The following is a 24,624-nucleotide window of genomic DNA, read 5'->3' on the forward strand; positions in this document are numbered from 1 at the left end:
CTACAAAAATACCAACATTCATTATCAATAAATTAATTTTTTTAATCAACAACAATTCTTTCACTTGTAAATAACTAACGAGGAATGCTATTTCGCACCTTCTACAATATTCTCCACACCACGCACAAAGGGCGTCAGCGGTGATTTTATGTACGCTGACCAGCATTTTAGGCATTCACGTACTTGTAGCACAAAAAAATAAAAATACGGTCACGTACTTGTAGCCACTTTGTAAATGTTAAGAGCTTTAGATCCTTGGCAGACTGATTACTAGTAATGGTCAGAATATTGTGGCAATTAATTTTAAGTATAAATATTTTTAGTGTCTAATGATCCCCAGTTACCAATGCCATATTGAATATGTGATAAATAATAATAATTAATAATAATAATAATAATAATAATAATAATAATAATAATAATAATGAATATTTTTAGTGGCATGGTCAGAAAAATCGCTTTGCTTTTAGACAACAATTACAATTCTTTCCAATCCAATTTCGTGATTGGATTAAGCATTTGGGTGCCAGTCCTCCATTGGATTGAACATCCAGTTACACCAATGTGTGCATATGTATAATCGAATTTGAATCAGCCTGTCTTAACATGGTGTATCATACCAGTTGTGGTTCATCTGGTATCTGGAATAGATATTTTTCAAGGCTGTTTTTAAAGAGGTCCATTGTGCAACCAGACATATTACGGATGGATTTGGGGAGAACATTAAAGTGCTTTCTTCCATGGATTGCTAAACTGAACTCTGCCACCCTACTGTATGGACCACACAGAAGTTTTGCTTTCTGCCCATGCCGAGAATGATGATAGCTTTGGATTTTCAGATTGACATTTGGTACCAACTGTTCCATGATTTTCCAAATATAAGTTTTTTGGTACCTTTCCCTTCTACGCTCCAATGAATACAATTTCAGTTCCTTTAATGCTCTCCAATAGTTGTGATTGGTCAAGTTTCGGATTTTTCGTATATAGGTCCATTGCAATACCTCTATCATCTGTATCTATAGTATATGGAGAGTAAAGATTTATATTTCATCATATGACATCATAATTTATGCAACAAAATTAAATCTTTTAAATGTGAATATCTTGTTAACCAACTTTTTAAGCTCTATAATATAAGTCCAACATCATTTTATACCTAGGGTTACCTTTAAGGTCACTTAAATAAAAACAACATGACGGTACGAGTTTGCCAATCTGTTCAGCAAAATAAGAGAACCTCTCTCTGTCTGGAGTAAAGATATATCATCATTGTAAACATAAACTATGTATATTTTATTCATTGTGCACATTTTTAGATCAACAATTTAAGTGACTGTTTCAACTTATGAAATATATATAAGTCTTTTTTATCCTTAGATGGAACCAAAAATAAACTCACAGCCACCACCGTCAATGCTTGTTCGAAAGTACAGAACCAAGAATTTATTAATGCTTGGTGGTCTTGTTGCATCTGTCTCTGGCATATGTATCTTTTTGTCTGAGTGGTGCCTGTAGTTATTACATGCTCAGTGAATTTGAAAGCATCTTAACTAACAATGTAAAAGTCTTTTACTGAAGTAAATACTAACATTATTTTTGTTTTTGTTTTACTTTTGTGATTTTTGTGATTCCTCGACACATGCTTTACGACAAGAAACTTCTTTAGTTCAGCTGTACCCGCAAAAGATTTGCATTTCGAGGTAAAAAACATAACAGTTGTACAAAATCAAAGATTTTGTGGGAAATCAGATTTAAACAATTTTTTTTTAGCAAGCTCTGACCAGTTTTGTGTTATTGAAGTAAAATTTTTCTTATCAAAAACTTTTCTTATCAAAACATTTTAGCGAAGGAAAAACGCTTCACGGTTAAACTTGCTTTTGCGGAGAAAATTTTAGCGAATTTTTTGGAAACTGTAAATTTCTTTTGCAAACACTTTCTTTCCTCAAAGTATAGTTTGGTGCAAAAGTTAATTTTAACTTAAAAATCTATGTTGGATTGTTATATACTACACGTATGAAACGTATGTTAATGTTTCCTTAATTTGTTTGAAGATTTCTACACCATGTGGACAGTATCTCGTGGTGCATTTACTGATGCCGAATTAAATTCAACGTCAAAGAAATAAGACGCATTTAACTGATATCTTTTTTGTAAATATATGTATATTTTTTACTTTGTAAAGTGGAAAATAAAATAGAAATAAACTCTGATACTATTACTTGTTTTTAATCGTCCTGCCGGTCTAATATTTCGATTTTGGGTGATTTGTAAAATAATTTTTTCAGTTTAAAGAATTTATTTTTCTAACCGCAAAAAACAGATTTTAAGACAATTAAAATTAGTTGAAGCATATTAAAGTACTATTTTTATGGATTTTCTTTAATCATTCCTCAATTACAATAACTTTTGGTGTCTTCTTTTTCTTTCCGAGTTGAACATTTCCCTGATATCACTCCCTTTTGCTGTTTTTATCCTTCTCTTTTTGGTAACTGCTTCAGGCGTTTTTATTATCGGTGGTAAAGTGATCACAAATTTAAATAAGCTATCAAATGCCCCATTTTCTACAGGCTCAGCGAAAAGATCTTTTACTACATGTAAATAACGGCTTGACAGCTTTTTGACTGGATGATGGTCTTATTTAATCTCTAGACCTCCTTGTACCAGGGGTGAACGTCTATAATGGTCCGAAGTTAGTTTGCAGCTCATTGTAATACCGCAATCTAAGAGTATTTTGTTACTCTTAAAATTTCCTTTGGTAAATGCCCTACAATATCTGTATTTTTGGTTACTGTTTTTATAGTGAAACGATCAAAGGGATTATCAGGATCATGGAAGCAATCAAGCTTTTCGTTTTTGTGACTGTTGAAGAATTCGAGTTACTGTGTGTGGGGAAAATTTCAAAGAAACGATGCAGAAAGTGGCGAAGACACTGACTCTGAATGGGAGGTGGAAGAGGCGTGATTGCTTAATCTATATTATAATGCCTGTATACGTCTGTCTGTCTGTCTGTCTGTCACGCAAAATGGTAGCTTAGCTGCGAAATAGCGAGAAGCACGCATGCGGTATAAAATGGACAGGCGAACCCGTGGATTTTCCACGAGCTAACGACTAGTAACATTATATTTTTGTAACATTTTATTTTGTTCTAGTTTTAAAATGGGAAATTTTTTTTTAATATATGACAATTTGCGAAAGTGTTTTCTCCCCTTTGGTTTCCGCGAAAGTTTTTTCCGCGGAATATATCCCAAAGACAACGACTGGCTAAAGTTTTTTTTGGACACGCAAAACTTTCTACCCACGAAACTTTCTGCTCCTAATTTCTGCAAGAACAAACGCCGTACTGATTTTATTTTGTAAGAATTCTCGCAAAACCGCTGAATAATAATGCCAGCAGATCAAATAAGCAATCAGATTTTTGTGTGTGCTTGGAAATCTGATAATCGAATCCAATTGTCGAAGCAACTAAACCTAGAAAATTAAAAGTAATATTGAATTTCGCTGCTCGTCGGTGACCTGTTTAAAAAAGCTTGAGCTGATATTTTTAATCCTTTTTAATCCTATGCCCATTAATTCTACGTCGAACAGCCCTACGTTTTGTCGAACAGGCCTGCGTTTTTTCGAAGAGGCCTGCGTTTTTTCGAACAGGCCTGCGTTTTTTCGAACAGGCCTGCGTTTTTTTGAACAGGCCTGCGTTTTTTCGAACAGGCCTGCGTTTTTTCGAACAGGCCTGCGTTTTTTCGAACAGCCCTAGGTTTTTTCGAACAGGCCTGCGTTTTTTCGAACAGGCCTGCGTTTTTTCGAACAGGCCTGCGTTTTTTCGAACAGCCCTAGGTTTTTTCGAACAGGCCTGCGTTTTTTCGAACAGGCCTGCGTTTTTTCGAACAGCCCTAGGTTTTTTCGAACGGCCCTAGGTTTTGTCAAACGGGCCAAGGTTTTGTCAAACAGCCCTAGGTTTCGTCGAACAGCCCTAGGTTTTGTCGAACGGGCCAAGGTTTTGTCGAACAGCCCTAGGTTTCGTTGAACAGCCCTAGGTTTTGTCGAACGGGCCTGCGTTTTTTCGAACAGCCCTAGGTTTTTTCGAACAGGCCTGCGTTTTTTCGAACAGGCCTGCGTTTTTTCGAACAGCCCTAGGTTTTTTCGAACGGGCCTACGTTTTGTCGAACAGCCCTAGGTTTTGTCAAACGGGCCAAGGTTTTGTCGAACAGCCCTAGGTTTCGTTGAACAGCCCTAGGTTTTGTCAAACGGGCCAAGGTTTTGTCAAACACTCCTGGGTTTTGCCGAACAGCCTTAGGTTTCGTTGAACAGCCCTAGGTTTTTTCGAACAGCCCTAGGTTTCGTTGAACAGCCCTAGGTTTCGTTGAACAGCCCTAGGTTTTGTCGAACGGGCCAAGGTTTTGTCAAACACCCCTGGGTTTTGCCGAACAGCCTTAGGTTTCGTTGAACAGCCCTAGGTTTTGTCGAATGGGCCAAGGTTTTGTCGAACAGCCCTAGGTTTCGTTGAACAGCCCCAGGTTTTGTCGAACGGGCCAAGGTTTTGTCAAACACCCCTGGGTTTTGCCGAACAGCTTTAGGTTTCGTTGAACAGCCCTAGGTTTTGTCGAACAGCCCTAGGTTTCGTTGAACAGCCCTAGGTTTTTTCGAACGGGCCAAGGTTTTGTCGAACAGTACTAGGTTTTGTCGAACAGCCCTAGGTTTTTTCGAACGGGCCAAGGTTTTGTCAAACAGCCCTAGGTTTTGCCGAACAGGCCTAGATTTTGTCGAACAGCCCTAGGTTTTGTCGAACGGGCCAAGGTTTTGTCAAACAGCCCTAGGTTTTGTCGAACAGGCCTAGGTTTTGTCAAGCAGCCCTGGGTTTCGTCGAACAGCCCTAGGTTTTGTCGAACAGCCCTAGGTTTTGTCGAACGGGCCAAGGTTTTGTCGAACAGTCCTAGGTTTTGCCGAACAGCCCTAGGTTTTTTCGAACGGGCCAAGGTTTTGTCAAACAGCCCTAGGTTTTGCCGAACAGGCCTAGATTTTGTCGAACAGCCCTAGGTTTTGTCGAACGGGCCAAGGTTTTGTCAAACAGCCCTAGGTTTTGTCGAACAGGCCTAGGTTTTGTCAAGCAGCCCTGGGTTTCGTCGAACAGCCCTAGGTTTTGTCGAATAGCCCTAGGTTTTGTCGAACAGGCCAAGGTTTCGTCGAACAGTCCTAGGTTTTGTCGAACAAGCCCAGGTTTCGTCGAACGGACCAAAGTTTTAAATGCTGGAAGAGTATTCAATAGTAATCCCTCTAATCTCTTTTCCAAGTTCTTATCTGAAGCTATGTGTTACATGATCGACTGGAATGATCCGCTGTGCGTACCAAACATTAACTTTATGTGCATAAGAATTTTCGTCAGTTTCTGACAAGAGGAAGAATGACTTGTCATCAAAAAGTTGGGATTTGTTGAGAGACGTATCATCAGAGTGGCCTCAGTGACCTTAAACTGATCAGCAGAAGATACAATTTATTTAATATTTTTTGACAAGCTAGCAAGAGTTCTCACATGCTTTTGAGTTCATTGATATCTCCATGTGGTTATTCAACTTCTCCTCAAAAAACAGCGCCATGCGATGCACCATGCCCAATATTTTAAACAACTTCGACGAAGCAAAAAATCATACAGAAGAAGATATTAAATAAATCACTGATGCTTAAAAGATAACAGTTACAAACAAAAATACGATAATAAGCTTCGAAATAATAATAAAAAAATTATGATAAGATGTAACTATGATAAATAAGTAATAATAAATATGAATATGAAATTGAGCATACTTGTGACAATCTTTTGTGTTGTTGCTGCAACACATTTACATTCTAAAGAAACTCGACATCAAAAAGTTACCCACCACAGTAAAAAAGGTAAATTTCATTTCTTTTAAAATTCATTGCTTGAAGGGTTTTTGACTAATTCATTTTTTTCAGACAAAAACTTCAGCAAGTCTTTAAAACTAAAAAAAAAACTGGCAAGATTCCAGCACTCGAAGTGGTGATCTTGAGTATTATTAGTTACTGTGTCCTGACAAGAGCAGTCGTGTGAGATGATTTATTCCCAGAGGTTACAATTTATATATGAATCTATTAATAGATTGATACATTGACATTTAGAAAACACAGATTTGTAGGAAAATGTACATTTTATAAATCGTATTAAATTCTAAAGTAAAGAGAACCGTTTTAGCGTCTAAATTCCATTTGGTTTGCATTTTAGCTTCATCAAAACACCTGAAACATGTGAAGAAAAGTGTGGCAAATGCTACTCGACGCGATAGCCTTGGCTTTTTGAAAGCATTCACAGATGTATTAAAGAAAAAAATAGACACGACTCTGAACATTGATTTGGAAGGAGAGAAACACAAAGACTATCATGTCAATGACAAAAAAAATCAAAAAAAATCGACAAAACCTTCAAATCCTTCAAAACCATTAAAAAAAATTAAAAACAAAAAAACTAAAAAAATAGTGAAAAAAGTAGAGCAAAAAGACGATGCTGATGATTTTGACGACGATATTGATCTCGATGATGATAACGATATGGAAGGTTCGACATCGGCTAAAACACAAACAAATCAAAACCAAGACAATATAAATGCTGAATATGGTGTACCAAAGACACCTGCCGCCATAAACTACGAGGTACCCAATGAAGGATCTAATATGAAAGCCGCGAAAACGAAATTAGCAACTCAAACAACAGAAGGAGCTCTATTGGCACCCGTTGCAACAACAGAGGTAGAATCAGGATCAGGGAGTGCTGAAGATAATGCATCTGGGAGCTCTGGAGCGGATGAAGGCGCTGCAGTGAGCAACGAACTCGATCAAAACAAAGCATTAAATGGACAAGCTCTTCCTCAAGTATCACCCCAACAGATCCAAGATAATTCTGCTCAAAGCAGCTCACCTGTTTCAAATTTCCCAGTCCCTCCGATGATACCCATACCTTTGTTTTACAACAGTGGTGAAGCGACAGTAGGTTCTGGTGCATCTGGCCTAAGTGACATTAAGGCTACTAAAGATCTTGCCGATGGTGTTGGAGAATCTGGAGATGGGGAGTATGCAAAACCAAGCGGTGACTGGGTCTCAAGAATACTTTCAAGTAAGACAAAATTAACACGGCGTCTTTTTAAGTTAATGTTGTACAATCTATTACGTTTTGCTTACGTTTCCTTCTTTTACTGACTCAACGTGCTTTTTCTGTTTGCTTAGGGCACCAATCAAAATCAAACTTTAGTTTTAAGAACCACTTTCATATGAAACTTACATAACGTTTAGAACAAGATATATCTAATGATGTTTTTATAATCACTGGCCGTTCTCTAGCACATATTTTTTTTAATTTGTATTATGTGCCACCTGATTTTTAATTTTCTTTCTAGTTGCTTTGCTTTTGAAGGATTTAAGCCTCGTATTCCTTATGAAATATATAAACTGCGTGTATTAATAAACGATATGAATGACCTTTAATAGGTGTAAAATAAATTTAACAAGTTTATAAGTAAAATATTTTTACTTTCTAATATTATTCCACGTTTGTCTACCTTTTTAGAAAAGAAGCAAAAGCATAAATATGAAGATGAAGATGATGAAGACGATGGATTTGATGAAGATGAACAGCACCAGCAGCAGGACAATGAGAGGTGGATGGTGAACTCTAAAGGAAACTCCAAACAACAACAAAGCAAGTCCAGCCAGCAGCAAGTATACCAACAGCAACAGCAGCAAACAGGTCAGGTGACTCAAGCAAGTCAAGGAAGTCACACTAGTTACGAGTATCACTACGATGTCAATACACCACCAAAAGTAACATATACTTATCAATCTTATCAAGTACCTCCCCATACTGATACGTACTCTTATAGTAACAACTATTACGTGCCACCTGATTATTACCATCCGCAAGTATATGATCCATATGCTGGAGCAAATCCTCCTAGGCAAGATGCAAATGTTGCAGCACCGCCTGTTCCACCAGTTCCTGCCGTGGTTAATGCACAATCTACATACCCACAACAAACATCTAAAACGTGGGAGTCTCAACCAGCAGCTCCCCAAGCTAGCTTCGGGAACCAGGTTACTTCACCTGTCGAAAATATAGCACAGCCTGCAACAGCTACTGGGATAGCCGCACCTTATGTTCCAGAAGATAATAAGTACAGCACAGGTGAATGTGCTGCGACATGTCCCGCTACATGCGCACCAGTTTGTGATGCTGCTTGTTGTAGAGGTAGTATAACAACTCCTGAGATGTCACCAGCTCAACCACAAACACAAACGTCACAGTGGAAAAGTTTTGAAGATGGGCAAGGTGTTGGGAACGCACAAGAAGACTACCAGTATTCAGAGGACGCGCAGAATAGTCAGCAGGCACCAGAGGTGCAACAGAAACAGCAAGCATGGTCGCAACAATCAAGAACACCTCCACAGGATCAAATATACCCACCTCCAAGTTCATCCATTCAGACACCTAAAACGACACCAGCTAAAGAGGAAGTTAAAGCAAGTACAAATTACGTACAACCAAAGCCATTCCCCTCTGCTTATGATAAAGAAACGTTGAACCCTGCAGCAAGCACTCCTGCTAGAGATGCAGTGGAAGATGTCAACATACATCCAAGGGAGAATTATCCTACCAATACCGAAAATAAAGAAGATGCTAAGGCATATGAAGATGAAGAAGCAAATAATTATGAGGCAAATTCAGCATCAAATACTGCCTCAAATACTGCAGCAAATTATGCTCCAGCATCTGGTTCTAGCCTGGCACCAAATGGTGTACCTGTACCTTCGAATCCAGTTCAAGATTTCGGGCAAACTGCTCCTGTTAATACTCCACAAAATTTTGCACCAAACCCGGCTTCAAATATGGTTCCAAATTATGCCCAGAATGTTGCTCCTAATTCAGCACAGCAAAATTTTGCAACAGGTGCTTCGCAAAACATTGGACAAAACATTGCACAAAATTTGGCTCAAAATACCCCTGAAACAAAGCAAGCATTTCAATTTAATGCTGTAAATCCATCGCTTGCTAATACAGACAACAGTAACCGTAATTTTGCATTTCAACCTGTGAAACCGATTATGTTGAAGGTTCCATCACTCGCTTTTAGTATTAATAAGAACAATAACAAGGACAATGTGAGATATCCAGCACCACATTGCATGGCTGTGTGTCAAAGCAAGTGTTTGCCTTATTGCTCGAATGAATGCTGTGGTATCAATACTTAAGATTACAAACGTTTATGACATTAGTGTAATAGGCTGAAACATACACATTTGTTTTAGTATGATATATTGATCCGCCTTTATGCAGTTTAAATAGACATTTTACCATTAAATTCCCACTGTTCTTTTTTGTTATTAGGGCACCAAGCAGCACGTGATGGCTTTTAAGTTTAAATAAAAACTAAAGCATTTATTTTTACTAGCTATTTTTATTTTTAACTTAGTGCTATCTTTATTTCTATTCTAATTTTTATTTCTACTTCGGTTAATTTTACTCCTTTTTATTTTATAACTAGAATCCCCTTTCGAGGACAGAAATAATGAATTAAATTAGCTCGTCTCTGTTTTCTTTTAAAACCTTGGTAACTACAAGTTATTGAATTTTTAAATTCTATTAATCCTAATCTCTGCAATATAGTAGCCAGGACGTTGCCAGTAATTGCATTTAGTTGTCAACGCTTACAAAAATCATTTGTTGAGAGGTGTGTTGTACGAAACGCAGAACAAATTGAATACAATGATTTATTTACCTATGTCATAAGTGTAAACAGCGTCTTAGGTCTGGAAATTAACGCTTTTGATAATTTTAGAGCCCCGATACAATGGGCTAGAATTTTATGAAACGTAGTAGGAATTGCGTATCTTATGTTCTTTATTTATATGTAAAAACTTTTGTGGATAATATTATATTGACTAATAGAGAATTAATTGTATTAAGTATTCTTTAACACTTGTAAACATGTAGATTATAGAGAAATTTATTGACTTTGATTTATCTGATTATTGTTATGGAATCTTTGTTTGTGTGCTAAAGCAACGTTTTATCAAAACAGGGATTGAGCTTTCGTTGCGATAGACTAAAGTGTTTTATGGTAATGCTTTTATGGTAATCAAATATCATACGGATTGATGAGAGGATTGGAATAAAAATTGACTAAGATAAAAATGATTCTCATATTTTAGGTCTTTTTGGTCATTCAATCACTAGCGTATTGATTGCGTCATCAAATTTAACCCACATCTAACGCTTATGAATGAAAAGTTCAAAATTACAATCTAATGTTAACTAGTGTTTACTAATGTTAAAACCAAAACAGAAAATTATAGCAGTTACGCAAATTAATGAATACATGACGAGTTTAAAATGTCACGATTTTTACGTAACGTTTTAAAAGTCCTTATCTGGTTTTATTTTAAATATAAATCAAATTTTGATAAAAGTTTAAGATTGCAAATACTTTCTTCACATGATACTTATAAGAGTTCATTCTCGTTCCCAAACCTGTTTGAGAGTTTTAAACACGATAATGATAAAGACTGACTCACAAATGGAGAGTTACGCTGAACGACATTCCTTGTTTACATTTAAACGTTTAAGGTTTAAAATCAAAAAAATTATTTTATTTGAGTCATCATTCTTTGAAATCACAAACACTCGAACATACGTTCTTGTGAAGGGTGTAGAAGACAAATAAGTCCAAATGCGTTCTATTCCCTAAAATTCGATATTTCACGGCATAATATATTTAAACTTCAAGGGATTCACCTGTCCTTCCATAGCGTCAATTTGGTACTTTTCGATTTGTGTGTCAACCGTCAGCCAGACTGATTAAGATCAAGTTCAAATTAAAGCATCAAATATATCAGCTTTGTCTCAAAAAAAATGTTTTTCAGTTTAGTTTATTTATTCACTTTATCTAAATACTTGTACAGTAAAGTTTGCGTCTATTTGGAAGAAATCTCTTCTTGAACGAAAGTTTTGAGTAGACGCTAACTGAATTAAGAGAGTGCATTGGGTGGCTGGAAAAGTCTGCTGACAGTCATAGTTGGTCCTTGCAGTATTTCTCCGCGTATAAGCCAACCCCCATCTCTTATCTCTCTACCCTGTGGATAAACAGACAGCAGCGGAAAAACGTGTCTTAACTACAAAATAGGTAGGTGAAGCTTGGCAGCGTTGAAAAATGCCCAGAGTAAGTATTAAAAATTCATGTATTCAGCTTGTCGCAAATTTGGCTTATCAAACAATTTGGTGGTGCCTTGAGTAACAAAAAGGGCACCGAGGGGTATAAAATGCCTTTTTCTGAGAAAGAGTCCGAGATTTTAAGGTGGAAATGATGATGAATTTGAAGAATCCGGTTCAGAGTCCGGTTTAAATTTCTAGTTTCTGCTTATACTATTTTTATTCATGTATGTACTTTATGACAGCAGTTATGTAACTACAATTTTCAATTTTTAATTTTATGAAAGACTATGTATAACGTAAAGTAAAGACCGCGTATATAATCACCCTCGTGGATAACTTATCTAAATTACGTCTTACGAAATTAGATAAGCCCAGGGTTTATACGGAGAAAAATACAGTATAAAAATTAATTTGCCAACGACTTTTACACATATCAAATTTTACTCATATATGATATCAAAAAAAATTATACAGTATTCAATAAATCCGAAAGGTGTTTATTCCACGGGATAGTCTGTTAAACATTATTTTTGTAGTGGAATTATTAAAATGCTTTGTAAAACCTCGTTATAGAACCCATTGCCAGTACCATTGATGAAAATTTAGGTGTATCTGGATAAGTTAAAAGTTAAAGCGAATGTGTGCTGAATGTATGGTGATTATATGGTGAATGTGTGTTGAATACAAGGTGTATGTATAGTGAATGTATGGCAAATGTATGGTGAATGTATGGTGAATGTATGGCGAATGTATTGTGAATGTATGGGGAATGTATGGGGAATGTATTGTGAATGTATGGGGAATGTATGGCGAATGTATTGTGAATATATGGGGAATGTATGGGGAATGTATGGGGAATGTAGAGTGAATGTATGGTGAATGTGTAGTGATTGTATTGTGAATGTATGGTAAATGTATGGTCAATGTATGATGAATGTATGGTCAATGTATAGGGAATGCATGTTGAATGTATGGCGAATGTATGTTGAATGTATGGTGAATGTAGGTGAATGTATGGTGATTGTATTGTGAATGTATGGTGAGTGTGTAGTAAATGTATGGTGAATGTATGATGAATGTATGGTGACTGGGTTATTGTGTGGATAGCAACGAATTAAGATTAATTCCTTTATTTTAGCAAAAACTAATGAATGCACGTTTTGTTTTTAAAGATAACGGCTATATAATTTTTTTGCAGAGTCATGCCAATAATAACATCAATTCATTGTCAGTAATTATATAAATAAATTGTGTATTGGAAACATTTTACATTTTAACAACATTACTGCTTCATTACATGGAGGGAATTTCCAGGCATATTGTTTACAGCACCGAAGGCATCTGATAAAACAAGATCATCATGAATGGATCTAGATGTTGTAATATTGAGGATCCTTTCTACGTTGCCGGAGTGAAATCCACCCTAGGTTAAATATTAATAATATTAATAAAAATTGTAGTGCTACATTGTATTTAAAATTAATAAAACAAATAAAATAAAAAAAATTTATTATAAAGACCCCAGAATCAAGAAAAACCTTATTTTGTGCCCTCCCCTCACTTGAGAAACTTTGTCTTATTTAAAAAAAAGTCTTAACTTTTTTATTTTGTACTCTTTTAATCTTTCAACTACATAAATAACTGATTTTCTGTTGCGACAGTATTCTAGGTTAATAGCACCGAGGGTAAAAGTAGAAGGAGGGGAAGTTTTTTTTTTAAATCTTCTCAAAAAAGCAAACAATTAAATTTTCTTACGTCAAAGTTTTTCCCTGGGGATTTGTCACAGCGCTATAATTTGCTTTGAAGCATGTCTAATGTGACCATAATTAACATTCAAAAAATTCCCTCATTATAATTTGTTTAATCTATCGAAACCAAATGTTCCGGAACTTTATATAAAAGGCAATCCGTACAGAGATCTTCAGTCACAGCGACTTTAACACAAAATAAGTTTTCTTATAACACTGGACACATAGGTAGGAATGAATATTTCTTTTACTTTTTTATGAGCATAAATAATCTAATACACTTTTGATTTTTTCTTTTTTTCTTGCCATTAAAATATATATTTTTTACATAATACCTACAAAGATTGGTATCGCTTCATCAAATTTTTCCAGGATATTATGTGTATTATAATAAGGATCATTCAACATGTACGTTATAATTTAAACACCACCCTATCTTAAGGGGGTGTTTATTAGAGGGAGTTCTAATTAGAGGGGTTTTGTGTTTTGTGGGGCGTATAATAGCTGTATATATGTAGGTATAATTTGCATAAAGAAGGTATAGTTACAAAAGTTTCCATAGACTTATATAATATACGTAACATTATAATACATATATACATATATAATATACGCGTAACATGTACAATACTACAGATTAATTGGAACTTTCCTTACTAAGCCAGGTGACTCGCAAAAGACAAAAGTAGTCTTATCATCGAGAACCTGTTATTTCTAAGCAAAGCTTAGTTCCGCGATGCCTGTTTGTGGGAAGGTAGCTATTTACTGTTTAACGTTACAAACAAGTTTATTAACGACAAATATGTCCTAATCAATATAGCTATGTATAAATAACAAAAGTATATTGAAATTAAAAAAATGAAAATGAAATTAAAATTAAAGAAAAAGAATTCAAATTAGAAGAAAGACGTTTCGCTTTCTAATTCAAAGAAAAGTAGATTTTTCAATTTACATCGAAATATGGTCTCCGAAGTAGATACAAAAATTGACCTTTTAATTTTGTTAAAGCTATTCCAAATGTGTGGTTCGCGGTACGAAATGGAAAATTGACTGTTTTCAGTTTTCCTAAATGGTGGATAGTATTGACTTGCAGATTTTGTTGTGTATTCGTTATGAGAAATGTGAAAAGTGTTAGAAAATACTTTAGGTGTGTTATTATTTTTTGCTTTATACATGAAACAAAGCGTTTGAAAGATATTTAATTGAAATACATTCAAGGCTTTCATTGACTGAAGTAATGGTCTGGAATGAGTCAGCCTATCTTTAACAGTAATGGTAGAGGGCGTTCATTTGAAGCATAGCGGTAAAGGATATACATGCTCACCACTTTTGCTCGAAGCACGAGTGTGTAAGAGCAAGAGATTCAACTGTTGATGTTATAATTGGAATTTGCAATAATCTGCAAATTTGATAAATTGACCCGTATTCCCTTAATTAAAATAAGAGTTGAACGACGAATATTTTACATAGTTAGCACATAGAAATAGATAGATCTTTGAAGTTATTAACAAAAATTGTATTCAATTTTCCTTAAATCGTTATTTTTATTACATATCCGATTGGGCGGAAATTGGATTATTTTTATTTCGGAAAAGTAATTTGAGCACGTCCTCTTCACACTGGCTACCATCCCGAATAAGCAGGCGAGCATTCGTTATTGTCTGATAAAGCATTAAAACTAAACTAAGCGATCCTATAACAGTGTATTTTTAACTTGATTGATTTAAAACTGAGGATAAACACCTCTGAGATTCTAAAAGCTTAAAATCATGACATAATATTTCATAGTTATAATACAAACGTCAACCTCGTTCCCAGGGCAATTTTTCGCTTATTAGATATCCGAGACGGCCGCCGTCTGAAATTTTCAGAAAGAGAAAAATGGACCTGGGGACGAGGTTGTACAAACGTCAAAAGAATACATTTGAGATTAGCTCTTTATAGTCATTGAGTAGGTAGAAGGTGTTTAGAAATAACACAATAGAAAATAAAAGATTAACAATCTGCATCAATAATGAGTCAGCAAAAATAAAGTTTTTGTTTAATAAAATATTTGGTCTTTTTAATAAGATGATTATAGAAGTAGGTTTTAATTCATTTTGCATAGTCACGCATGCTCATTAGCATTTACCTGCATTTCTTTTTTCTTCTTTTCTTAAAATGAGAGATATGTTGATATTCAAATCCACACTTTAACGCTTGTGTTTGAATACTTACTATTACTTCGATGCTTCTCGTGAAAGCTTTTTAACCGCAAGCTACGAAATATCCAACTAGAATCAACTTATAACCCAGATTCCTTGACTTAGATATGCCTTGTTCTTTCGTGTCACTCATTGTTGTTATAAATTTTGATTATTTTAGCTTCGTCAAAACGTAGAAATATCTTCTACTGCCACATTTTTGTCATTAAACCTGGTCAAATTTAGGCTTCTCTTTGATGCTCTACCAAACTACCGTTCGACCATACACCTCATATCGAACTACTTTTCATAGCAAATATGTTATCATGGTAAACATCCCCTTATAACATTTAGTCCACTGTTGATATATAAAAGTTACTTTGGGAAGGCTGGATAAAAGAAAGTTCAACATCAAGCTAAATGATATGTCAGCTGTAAAAACTTTTTTAGACTTATTGGTTTTCTTTTAAAAAAAGTCTTATCAAGAGAAAATAATGTGAAAAGTTATACAAGTAAGAAATGCGTTTTTGGGGAGGTGGAGTGGTGGGTGGTGAATGGTGGGCGGTGATGGTGAATGGTGGGCGGTGGGTGGTGGGATGGATTAATGCAATCACTTGTTAATGTGGCTATAACTAAAGATAATTATAATAAAATAACTATTATAAATTACCTCTAACCGCTTGCTAAATTCCTAATATCGATTGATACATAGTGTGTGGTCGCTCTACGAATAAACTAAGAGGGAAAAGTATAAAAAAATGAAATAGGATTAACAACATAGATAGAGAATTACTAGGCAGCTTTTTCTACGTTTGCTTACAGCATCATCTTATAAGAACACTGAATTCCCAACCAAGGTTATTCTTATTCCTCTATTTGTCAAATATATCTGCGATAATGCTCTGTTTTCGACAGAAATTGACTAACACTTGTTTTTGAACATAGACACACCATAGCGCGCTCAACATGATAGGGTATTAAAAACACCAAAGTTATAATTTTCTTTCAACAAAATAGAACATAAGACAAAGAAAATAATTGCTACTATTTTTGTTTTTTCTCATCAAACTAAAGTCGTTTTAATTTTAAATTGACAATTGGAGCAGTAACCAGAACAACACGGTCATTTAATTTAATTAATGTTGATAATGGTCATTTTTGTCAACGGGTGTGCGAGGGTTCCCTGTTTTTACTTTTCGCCATGTTTTTATTATGTCCGTTTTGTGAAACAATATATAATAACATAAAATTGTGGGACATCTGTTAGGCCTGGAAATGCTTTTTTATGTAGTAAAGTATTTTAAACATGCAAGCCAATGATAAAACACCCTCCATCGTAGATCTCTTTTGTTATCTTTAATTAAACTAATGATTCGGAGCAATACATTAAATTCCTTCACACAATTTATAAGATGATCTCTTTTAAAAGTTATAAAGATTATTGAGTTAACACACATAAACTATAAAATAAACCAGTAGGTAAGTAGGTAATGGAAAGTTTAACATCCTTGGGGATTCCATCCTAACGGCTGGCTCCCACCGACTGTAACTATGCTACATTACCCTGTAGAGATCTGTATAGCATTGCTCTAACTTACTTGCCTGCCAAAAAAGCCAATAAGCGATCAGTAGATTGCTCCAAACGGAAAAAAAAACTATTTAAAGTGCGCGGAGTGAAGACGTGAACCTTCAACCTTGTGATTACAACTTGACAGGGCCACCACTACACCATCTCCGCCTCAAATTTGTTCTATTTATTAATTATTGCATGTGAAACAATTCCAGCGATTCGTTCCAAGTTTCGCTGAATTTTTTTTCCGTTATAAATAAATTAATAAGTGTAGATAGGGAAATCGCTTGTAGATTGCAACAGATCGATTTAGGCAATTTACAGATAAAAGAAACAACAGCTGCTACCCTGAAAGATACACCGGAGGAGATCAGAAAAAAGGTGTCCACTTTTATTAGGGTGTCCGTTTAATGGATGTCTGTTGTCACTACATATTGTGTCATGGGGAACCCATTTTTAATGCATCGATGGCAGTAACTAAGCGAATAAAAGAAGGGAAGCTGTTTTTCTTGCAGAATGAAAAATTACGAAAGCATATCACGGATGTCCCGCTGTGTATCACAAGAAATAATTTTTCTGCAGCTGTGATTTTGTCAGTGATGTATGACCTTATTGAGAGCTTTTTGGCTGCAATGGGGAACTTGATTACACAAATAATACAGATGCATTCTTCCTCACACATGTCTTAGACGTTTTTTTAATATCACGATGGGGCATCAAGACAAGAATATTTAGCATTACTCAATTCTTGCTTTTAAATTTGTTCTCACTTATTTTTAGTGTGTTCGAGTGTCTTGCGCCGGAGTAATTTTACTAAGTGTTCGAAAAATCTTGAGTCGAATTTACCATGCAATTCCAACAACCTCGTCCCCAGGGCTAGTTTAGGCTTATATTCAAACGGTTTTTCAAATACGAGAGCCTAATAATGGTGTTATTGAGCCTTGTTGTGTAGGGAAATTCGACTTAGGATTTTTCGAACACTTAGTAAAAAATAAACAGCTTTTCGTTACCAAAATTACATTAAAATCCAGATCTACATCAATACAGAGCAAATTTATCGGAATCTCAAATCGGATATTAGATGCTATTTTGTATTCAATAATAGGAAAAGTATCTCAGGAGACCAAATATTGTAAAGCGATTAAAACTTTTTAATATTCAAACTTTCTATCTCCAACCAGCACTAGTTTTCTCTATCGCAGGGTTTTAACTTGCATTATAAAAATATTTAATTCAAAAAAATTAAGCCTTACGGTGGAGTGCCATGCTTGCTGTTTTCAACTAATTACGCAGGATGCTTGATAAGCTTAACTAAAGTAATTACCCAAGAAGCATTGCGCTTTAGTAAATAATGACGCATTAAAGAGGTATTTCTACAAACTTTATTCTGTTGTTGTTTTTCAGAAGCGGTGGAAGACAGACAACATTTTGCCAGCAACGCGCGCATCCAAATATATTTAAAATCAAATAATTTTTTATAACTGTGGTTAAGCGAATTATCAAAATGGTGAAGAAAGAACAGGATCCAGAAGAAGTGAATCCTGAGGTTGAAAGAAGATTGGCAGCAATAAGAGCAAGAGATTTGGAAAAACTAACAGAGGAACAAATGAACAGGTATTTCTGTCTTCTAACAGTTTAAACATACCCTAGAAGTACCTGAATGTTATGCTAAAGTATACCCGCACCGTTGGAATGTTTCTTTTATGCTTTGTTTACATAACAAGATATTTACCGTTAATTATTGTTTCGTTGTATGATTTTCAGTTAGCATGATCTGATACTGTGTTTAATTTTTTGGATTTAGAAGCCTTTTGTGTTACTTTTTCAGTAGCGCCCTTACAAAGCTAAATCCTCTTTAGAAAAACGCATCATTCTGCAAGAAAATTTTCTTGTTAAAAAATTCATGATAACAAAACTAAAAAAGCAAAGCAACCTAGAACCCAGACTACATTTATTTAATTAATTAAAATGCATATCGATATAACCGCCTCGGATACGGATTATAAAAGACAAATATTTCGCACTGATTGCTAAAAAATCTTTTTTTAATTTCATAATCTTTTTTTTAATTTTATTTTCCCTTGGCGGTATATTTTGCCGAACCATGACGAAGCTTTCTTAGTTAAAAAAAAAATTATTTTTTTGTTGTTGACATGTCATTTAAGAATCATCGTTTCCATAGCAATAGATTCCACACTAATCACTCTCTTTTTAGGGCTTATGCGAATGTCTCGATAACCTAATATTAATTCTATTAAAAGAATTTTTAAGAAACACCAAAAATCCAATGTTATGTGGTTCAGCGTGTTTGCGCATATCAGCCTAGGCCAAAGTTCTTTTCACTGTGAGTTTTTTATTAAATAAGTGTGGCTACAATAGCCGAAATATTTCGTGGATTTTAAAATAACGCAGTTTTTTTTGTATTTTTTCCCGCCTAGAAAGATCAGTATGACCTTAAAATTTCAAGACTTTATTTTCAATCAAAGCGAGATTAGCTAGGAGATCAAAATAAGAATAATTTCTACTCCTCAGGCTAATGTCTAAGATCTGTGGGAACGAGTGTGATAGTAACGTAAATTTAACCGGAGGCAGATTTAAAGGAAAATTACTAGTATGAATTCTTATTTAGCCTTTCTAAGTTTTATTAAATAATAAACCTTTGAACAAGATATTAAAAAAATTAATACGATTTTTCTGTATTTTAACTAGTGAACATAAAAAATATGTAATTGAATTCGTAATTAAGTGATTCGGAATTAACAAAAGAAAGAATAAAAAAGATTTAGGATTTTTTAATAATTTATTTTTATAGTTCTTAACGTCTCAATATCTCTATTGTTTTTCTGTTTAATGTGTTCTGAATTATTTAATCAAACCAAATTGGTATTTGTACCTCATTACTAAAATACTTTAAATACCTCAGGTTTTGTTTTTAATGCAACTACTATCGCTACCAAAATATAATAAAACAGCGCGGATAATTTCATATTTCACCGCCGGAAGTGGTTACATTGGTTGTTCTTAATCGCACTAATGCATTTTGAACTTTTCAAGGTTTACTTGTCAATGTTAAATCCATAGTCTTTAAACATGCAGGCTACAAAGGTAGCGACGTTGCAGCTTGCCGGCTGCAGCGAAGTGACCATTTCACGCATTCGTCCGTGTTTGAAAAATGACAAAAAAATTGTGTCACTCATTTTGTCTATGACTGTAGCGGACTAGTTGGTCATTTTCTTACTTTCTGAATCAATCCCATTTTCGTATTTTCTTTTTTCTCTTTTGTTAGTATGTTGCGTTGGAAAATAAAACTGAAGTCCTGGGAACGAGGGTCAATACGAACGGATTTATTTTCTGATTGAGGTCCATGTTTTGAGATAGTCGTCTAATTTGGCACAATTGTAGCAAAACACTACAAGTAAAAGAAATCTATATAATGAGACATTCTGAACAAAATCTGACCTTCTATGAGAGAACATTTTATACAACTTCACTAAGATCTGCAATATTTCTATCAGTTTTAGTATAAACAATCTTAGATACAAGCCACCTTTATGTTTTCAGCTTTTAGAAGAACTCTATTATGTCAAAATTTGATATTTGCGGGGTGGCGATCTTGACTTTTTTACCTCGCTTCTTTCTAGATGTCTTCACGTAAAAGGAGTCATAAACTTAGGACCTCTCCCAATCAGTTTTTACTTCAACCCGTTAACCACTATCGTGTCTGCTGTAATCATTTGGGGATTCGTTATATGGTGTATACGTGATGATGACGCTTTGAAACACTTGACTGAAGTTAAAACCTGGGTGACAGAAAAATGGACATGGCTTTACGTTGGAACACAAGACGTGTGGGCTCTTTTTATTATTGCCTTATATTTTTCAAAATATTCAAATATGAAATTGGGTAAGATCGATATTTTTAACGTTTTCATTTTCAGCGCAAACAATTTAAACATATCATATAAAGTGAACAAAAATGTCACTATATAAAAGTTACTTACTGAAAGCACACGATGTTAAAATCCTCAAGTGATGACGAAGTAATTAAATTAAATTTCGAGTCAGTTTGTTCAAGTTAGGTTGCTTATCATAAAAGATTCGAGAGTACGTCTTTGATCGAAATTAGATGGTGCAGACATTAACACTCTCAATGTGAATCAGTTCTGATATTTTCATGGTCTCTCCAGCTACAACCAGTCAGGCATGCTAACAGAGGATGAACTTTTTTATTACCTGTTTCGTTATGAGAATTTTAGCATTGCATTCTTTTAGTTTAGCAACTTGTACATAATGTCATCCTGAAATTTTATTCCCTTTCTTCACCGATGATGGAGAAACCCGATACATCATTTAAAAATCCAAGCGCTTATTAATCTATCATCATGCAGTGTTTCACAAGAACCTGGAAAGAAACTGAAGAAAAAAGTAGCGGGATGATAAAACAATGAATTTATGTAGGCTTTAAAAATTAACAAAAATCAGATCAATCAAAATTGAAATATTTTATTCTAGGCAAAGAAGATGAGAAGCCAGAATTTAGCGATGGCACCTATTTTACCATGCTGTTCTCGTGTGGTATTGCCATTGGTTTATTCTATTATGGTGTTGCTGAGCCCATCTTCCATTACCAGCCTGGAGGCTTGAGAAACAGATACTGGAAGAGGTAAGTTGCTACTTTGGCCAAAAAAACCTTTAGTTATACACTAAAAATATGTCTCTGTCATATGAGGCAACGACTGAGCCTCTAGAAAAAACCTAATATAACTTCTTTTTTTTGACAAAGTATTATAATAACGAGAAATGTTGTATCGAGGGACATTTAAGTTTTTAAAATAGTTTTAAACCCTACCACTCTAAATTTGACATGTGTGCTTGCAATACTAACTTGATTTTGTATTACAAATCGAAATTGTTGTTGGTGGTTTAGTTATATATGCCAATCACACTTGAGACATGATTCTTATTTGTTTGGGGAATTTAAACCATACAATTTCACCCATGCTGTGGAAAAAAGTCCAAAAGAAAGGTACTTTTTGTGTAGGTACAACGATAACCAGCGAGCTCAGGACGCCATTAATTTAACCTTCTTCCATTGGGGTATTCACGGTTGGATTGTCTATGTAATCATTGGCTTGTTGCTCAGTTTCTTGGCTTACCGGCGAGGTTTACCAATGACTATGAGAACATGTTTTTATCCTATCCTGGGTGACAAAATTTTTGGCCTTCTTGGTGATCTGATCGATATTTTATGTATCATATGCACTATGTTTGGGGTGTGCACAAGCTTGGGATTAGGTGTTATGCAGCTGATTAATGGTATACATCGTATCGACCCAAGCATTCCAGAAAATACAGATAGCTATATTGTCGCTATATGGTGCATCACGGGTCTTGCTACCCTTTCCGTCATAAGTGGCATTAAATTGGGCATTCGACGCTTATCTGAAACATGCTTTGGAATTGGTAAGTCCGAATCCACACCGCATTTCCTTATTTTATTTCTCCAATCTATAACCTCACCCTGCCTAATGCTTTTCTATTTCACTTTTAAGCTTGTGTGTATGAGAAAAACAGTCGAAATAACTTTTGCTTTTTTTAGGTTGCTTGATTATGTTCATTATTTTATATGCTGACAATACTTGGCACATTCTTAATTTATTTGTGCAATCCACTGGTTATTACATGCAGTGGATTATACAGCTTGGGTTCCATACAGATGCATTTGCCCAACTTGGAAATGCTCCAGATGGTAAAGAAAATCCGGATTGGATTGACGGATGGACAATCTTTTACTGTAAGTTTATTTGTATAGATTCGAAATTTCGAACGAATACAAAAAGTTCAAAATTTCGAAAGGAATACAAAAAGTTCGAAATTTCGAAAGCAATACAAAAAGTTCGAAATTTCGAACGAATGCAAAGAGTGTTAAACTGTGACCAATTCGAAATTATTCAATTCATTTGCTCATTTTGATGAAGTGATTGGAGAATTGTGGTATTGTTTAAGTGGCTTCAATGCAATTTGATTTTTTATCCGTCAATAAATAATGTTAGTATTATTTTATTTTGTTTTTTAAACTATCTTAGGGGGATGGTGGATCAGTTGGTCACCCTTTGTAGGCATGTTTATTGCGAAAATTAGCCGTGGAAGAACTATCAAAGATTTTATCATTTACACTTTGACGTTGCCGTGTTTCTATTCGTTCTTTTGGATGTCCATATTTGGAGGTGTTGGAATACAAATGGAGAACACCGCTGACAATTTAAATATCACGTGTGACATGTACAAAGCAGCGCTACCAAACAACTCAGTGTAAGTGTAAAAACGTTTTTCTTTGTAACAAATTTAGAAAAAATCAAACACAGATTACAGTCCTGCGTAAACTTAACTCAATATTTGATCATTTTTTTAAAAATAATTTTCCGTGCTTTTTTCTAGGTATAAAAATCAACAAGAACGAATATTTGCGATGTATGGCACCACGAAACTTTCATGTCGCGGAGATACTGAAATGTGGTTTGATGTGATGAACTCCTACGGTGACATCGGTGATTTTCTCTCTGTTTTCTCTTTGATTGCCATCATTATGTACTTTGTAACCAGTTCTGACAGTGGATCATTGGTTATCGATTGTTTATCAGCTAACGGCAACCCTGACCCACCTATCTTTCAGAGGATTTTTTGGGCTTTCACAGAAGGAGCAACTGCCACAGCATTGTTAGTAGCCGGGGGAACGGACTCGCTGAAAGCATTACAGACTGTTTCTGTGGCGTGCGGTTTGCCATTTACGTTTTGTTTGAACTGGACTTGCGTAGCAATGTGGCGTGCGGTCCGTGAAGAAGCTGGAGAAATTGATGAGACTGACGGAAGATGGAGTGTCAGCTTGTGGGATCTTAATAACGTCGAACGATTAAGCAAAACTCTTATCTCCATATTCTGTCCATGGCTGTTAATCGCAAAAACAAGAATGATCCTCGACAATGTCTCCGATATAACCCATCAGGTTATATACAGCTTGACATACGCGATTCCCTTCTACTTATGGATCTTTTTAATGCTGTTAGAGATGCAGTATAAAGGTAGCGCTTATGTTGGATGGGCATCGCTCATGTTTTTCTTTGCATTTGCTGGTGGGGTCCGAGGGGAAGTACGTGACCGATATGAACTGGAAGGTGATATGGTTGAAGATGCTTTTTCCTTCGTCTTAGTCTATCCATTAGCATGCATGCAAATCCACGAGCAAGTAACATATGGACAAAGACCAGAAGACGCCAGGGTTAACGCAATTGAAATGGGTCAAGTAGCAAATGGTGATCACGTACCCAGCTATGATAATCCAGCAGTTGTGGGTGTCTCTCATACAGAAAAACCACCTCTTAACTAATCCGAATCGGTGATAATTTGTATCTGCAAGGACAATGCACGTAATAATGTTTTAGTATAAATAAATATATCTAAAAAGTTACTGATATTCAACGAAACACATTGAAGGTCACGAGAACAGACGAAACTGTTTATGTCTTGTAAAAATATGCAAATATAGAATTATGCATTGTTTATTTTTTAAGAATGCCTGTTCATATCGTGTTAGTATTAATTCTCGTATTCAACAATCTGACTGAGTGAAATTTTTCTTTAAAATTCTGTTGATTTTTAACAAAACACTTTTTATTAGTTAAAACTTTCATACTTGTAATAATGCTTTTTACTTATGTAAAAAAATAACTTTTAATTGGAAATGAGTGTTTCCTTTCCTTAATAAGGATATTGATTTGCTGATTTATTAATTCATTTTTTATGCACAAACGCAGGTTGACCGCTTTCAGCCCCTACCAATTATTTTATCTACAATATGCTAGATCGCCTCCCTCTTAATTACCTCTTCTAATAAACCCCCCTAATGGGCCGCATTACACA

General features: G+C 35.1%; 2 protein-coding genes and 2 long non-coding RNA genes across 4 annotated transcripts; 3 read left to right on the forward strand and 1 right to left on the reverse strand.

Moving 5' to 3' along the window:
• Window positions 1-1,369: 1,369 nt before the first annotated feature.
• On the forward strand, window positions 1,370-2,213 carry LOC130622313 (uncharacterized). The gene is made up of 2 exons (XR_008981046.1): window positions 1,370-1,486; window positions 2,052-2,213. It is a non-coding gene; the product is annotated as an uncharacterized LOC130622313 (long non-coding RNA).
• A 3,105-nt stretch (window positions 2,214-5,318) lies between these two features.
• On the forward strand, window positions 5,319-10,018 carry LOC130622363 (uncharacterized). Its single transcript, XM_057437823.1, has 3 exons — window positions 5,319-5,883; window positions 6,233-7,117; window positions 7,568-10,018. Exons 1-3 carry the CDS (start codon window positions 5,775-5,777, stop codon window positions 9,244-9,246), a joined length of 2,673 nt encoding a protein of 890 aa, XP_057293806.1. The 5' UTR covers window positions 5,319-5,774; the 3' UTR covers window positions 9,247-10,018.
• Window positions 10,019-12,095: 2,077 nt separating this feature from the next.
• LOC130621829 (uncharacterized) lies at window positions 12,096-16,426 on the reverse strand. The gene is made up of 3 exons (XR_008980937.1): window positions 15,958-16,426; window positions 15,808-15,872; window positions 12,096-12,629 (listed from the first exon to the last, which is right to left on the reverse strand). It is a non-coding gene; the product is annotated as an uncharacterized LOC130621829 (long non-coding RNA).
• LOC130621828 (glycine betaine transporter 1-like) lies at window positions 13,099-24,446 on the forward strand. The gene is made up of 8 exons (XM_057437182.1): window positions 13,099-13,182; window positions 18,112-18,321; window positions 20,349-20,611; window positions 21,220-21,370; window positions 21,749-22,170; window positions 22,307-22,501; window positions 22,794-23,019; window positions 23,146-24,446. The coding sequence occupies exons 2-8, from the start codon at window positions 18,212-18,214 to the stop codon at window positions 24,089-24,091; spliced, it is 2,313 nt and encodes a 770-aa protein (XP_057293165.1). The 5' UTR covers window positions 13,099-13,182; window positions 18,112-18,211; the 3' UTR covers window positions 24,092-24,446.
• Window positions 24,447-24,624: the final 178 nt, after the last annotated feature.

Source organism: Hydractinia symbiolongicarpus, chromosome 12 (genome assembly GCF_029227915.1).
Source record: "Hydractinia symbiolongicarpus strain clone_291-10 chromosome 12, HSymV2.1, whole genome shotgun sequence".
NCBI classification, from domain to species: Eukaryota; Metazoa; Cnidaria; class Hydrozoa; order Anthoathecata; family Hydractiniidae; genus Hydractinia; species Hydractinia symbiolongicarpus.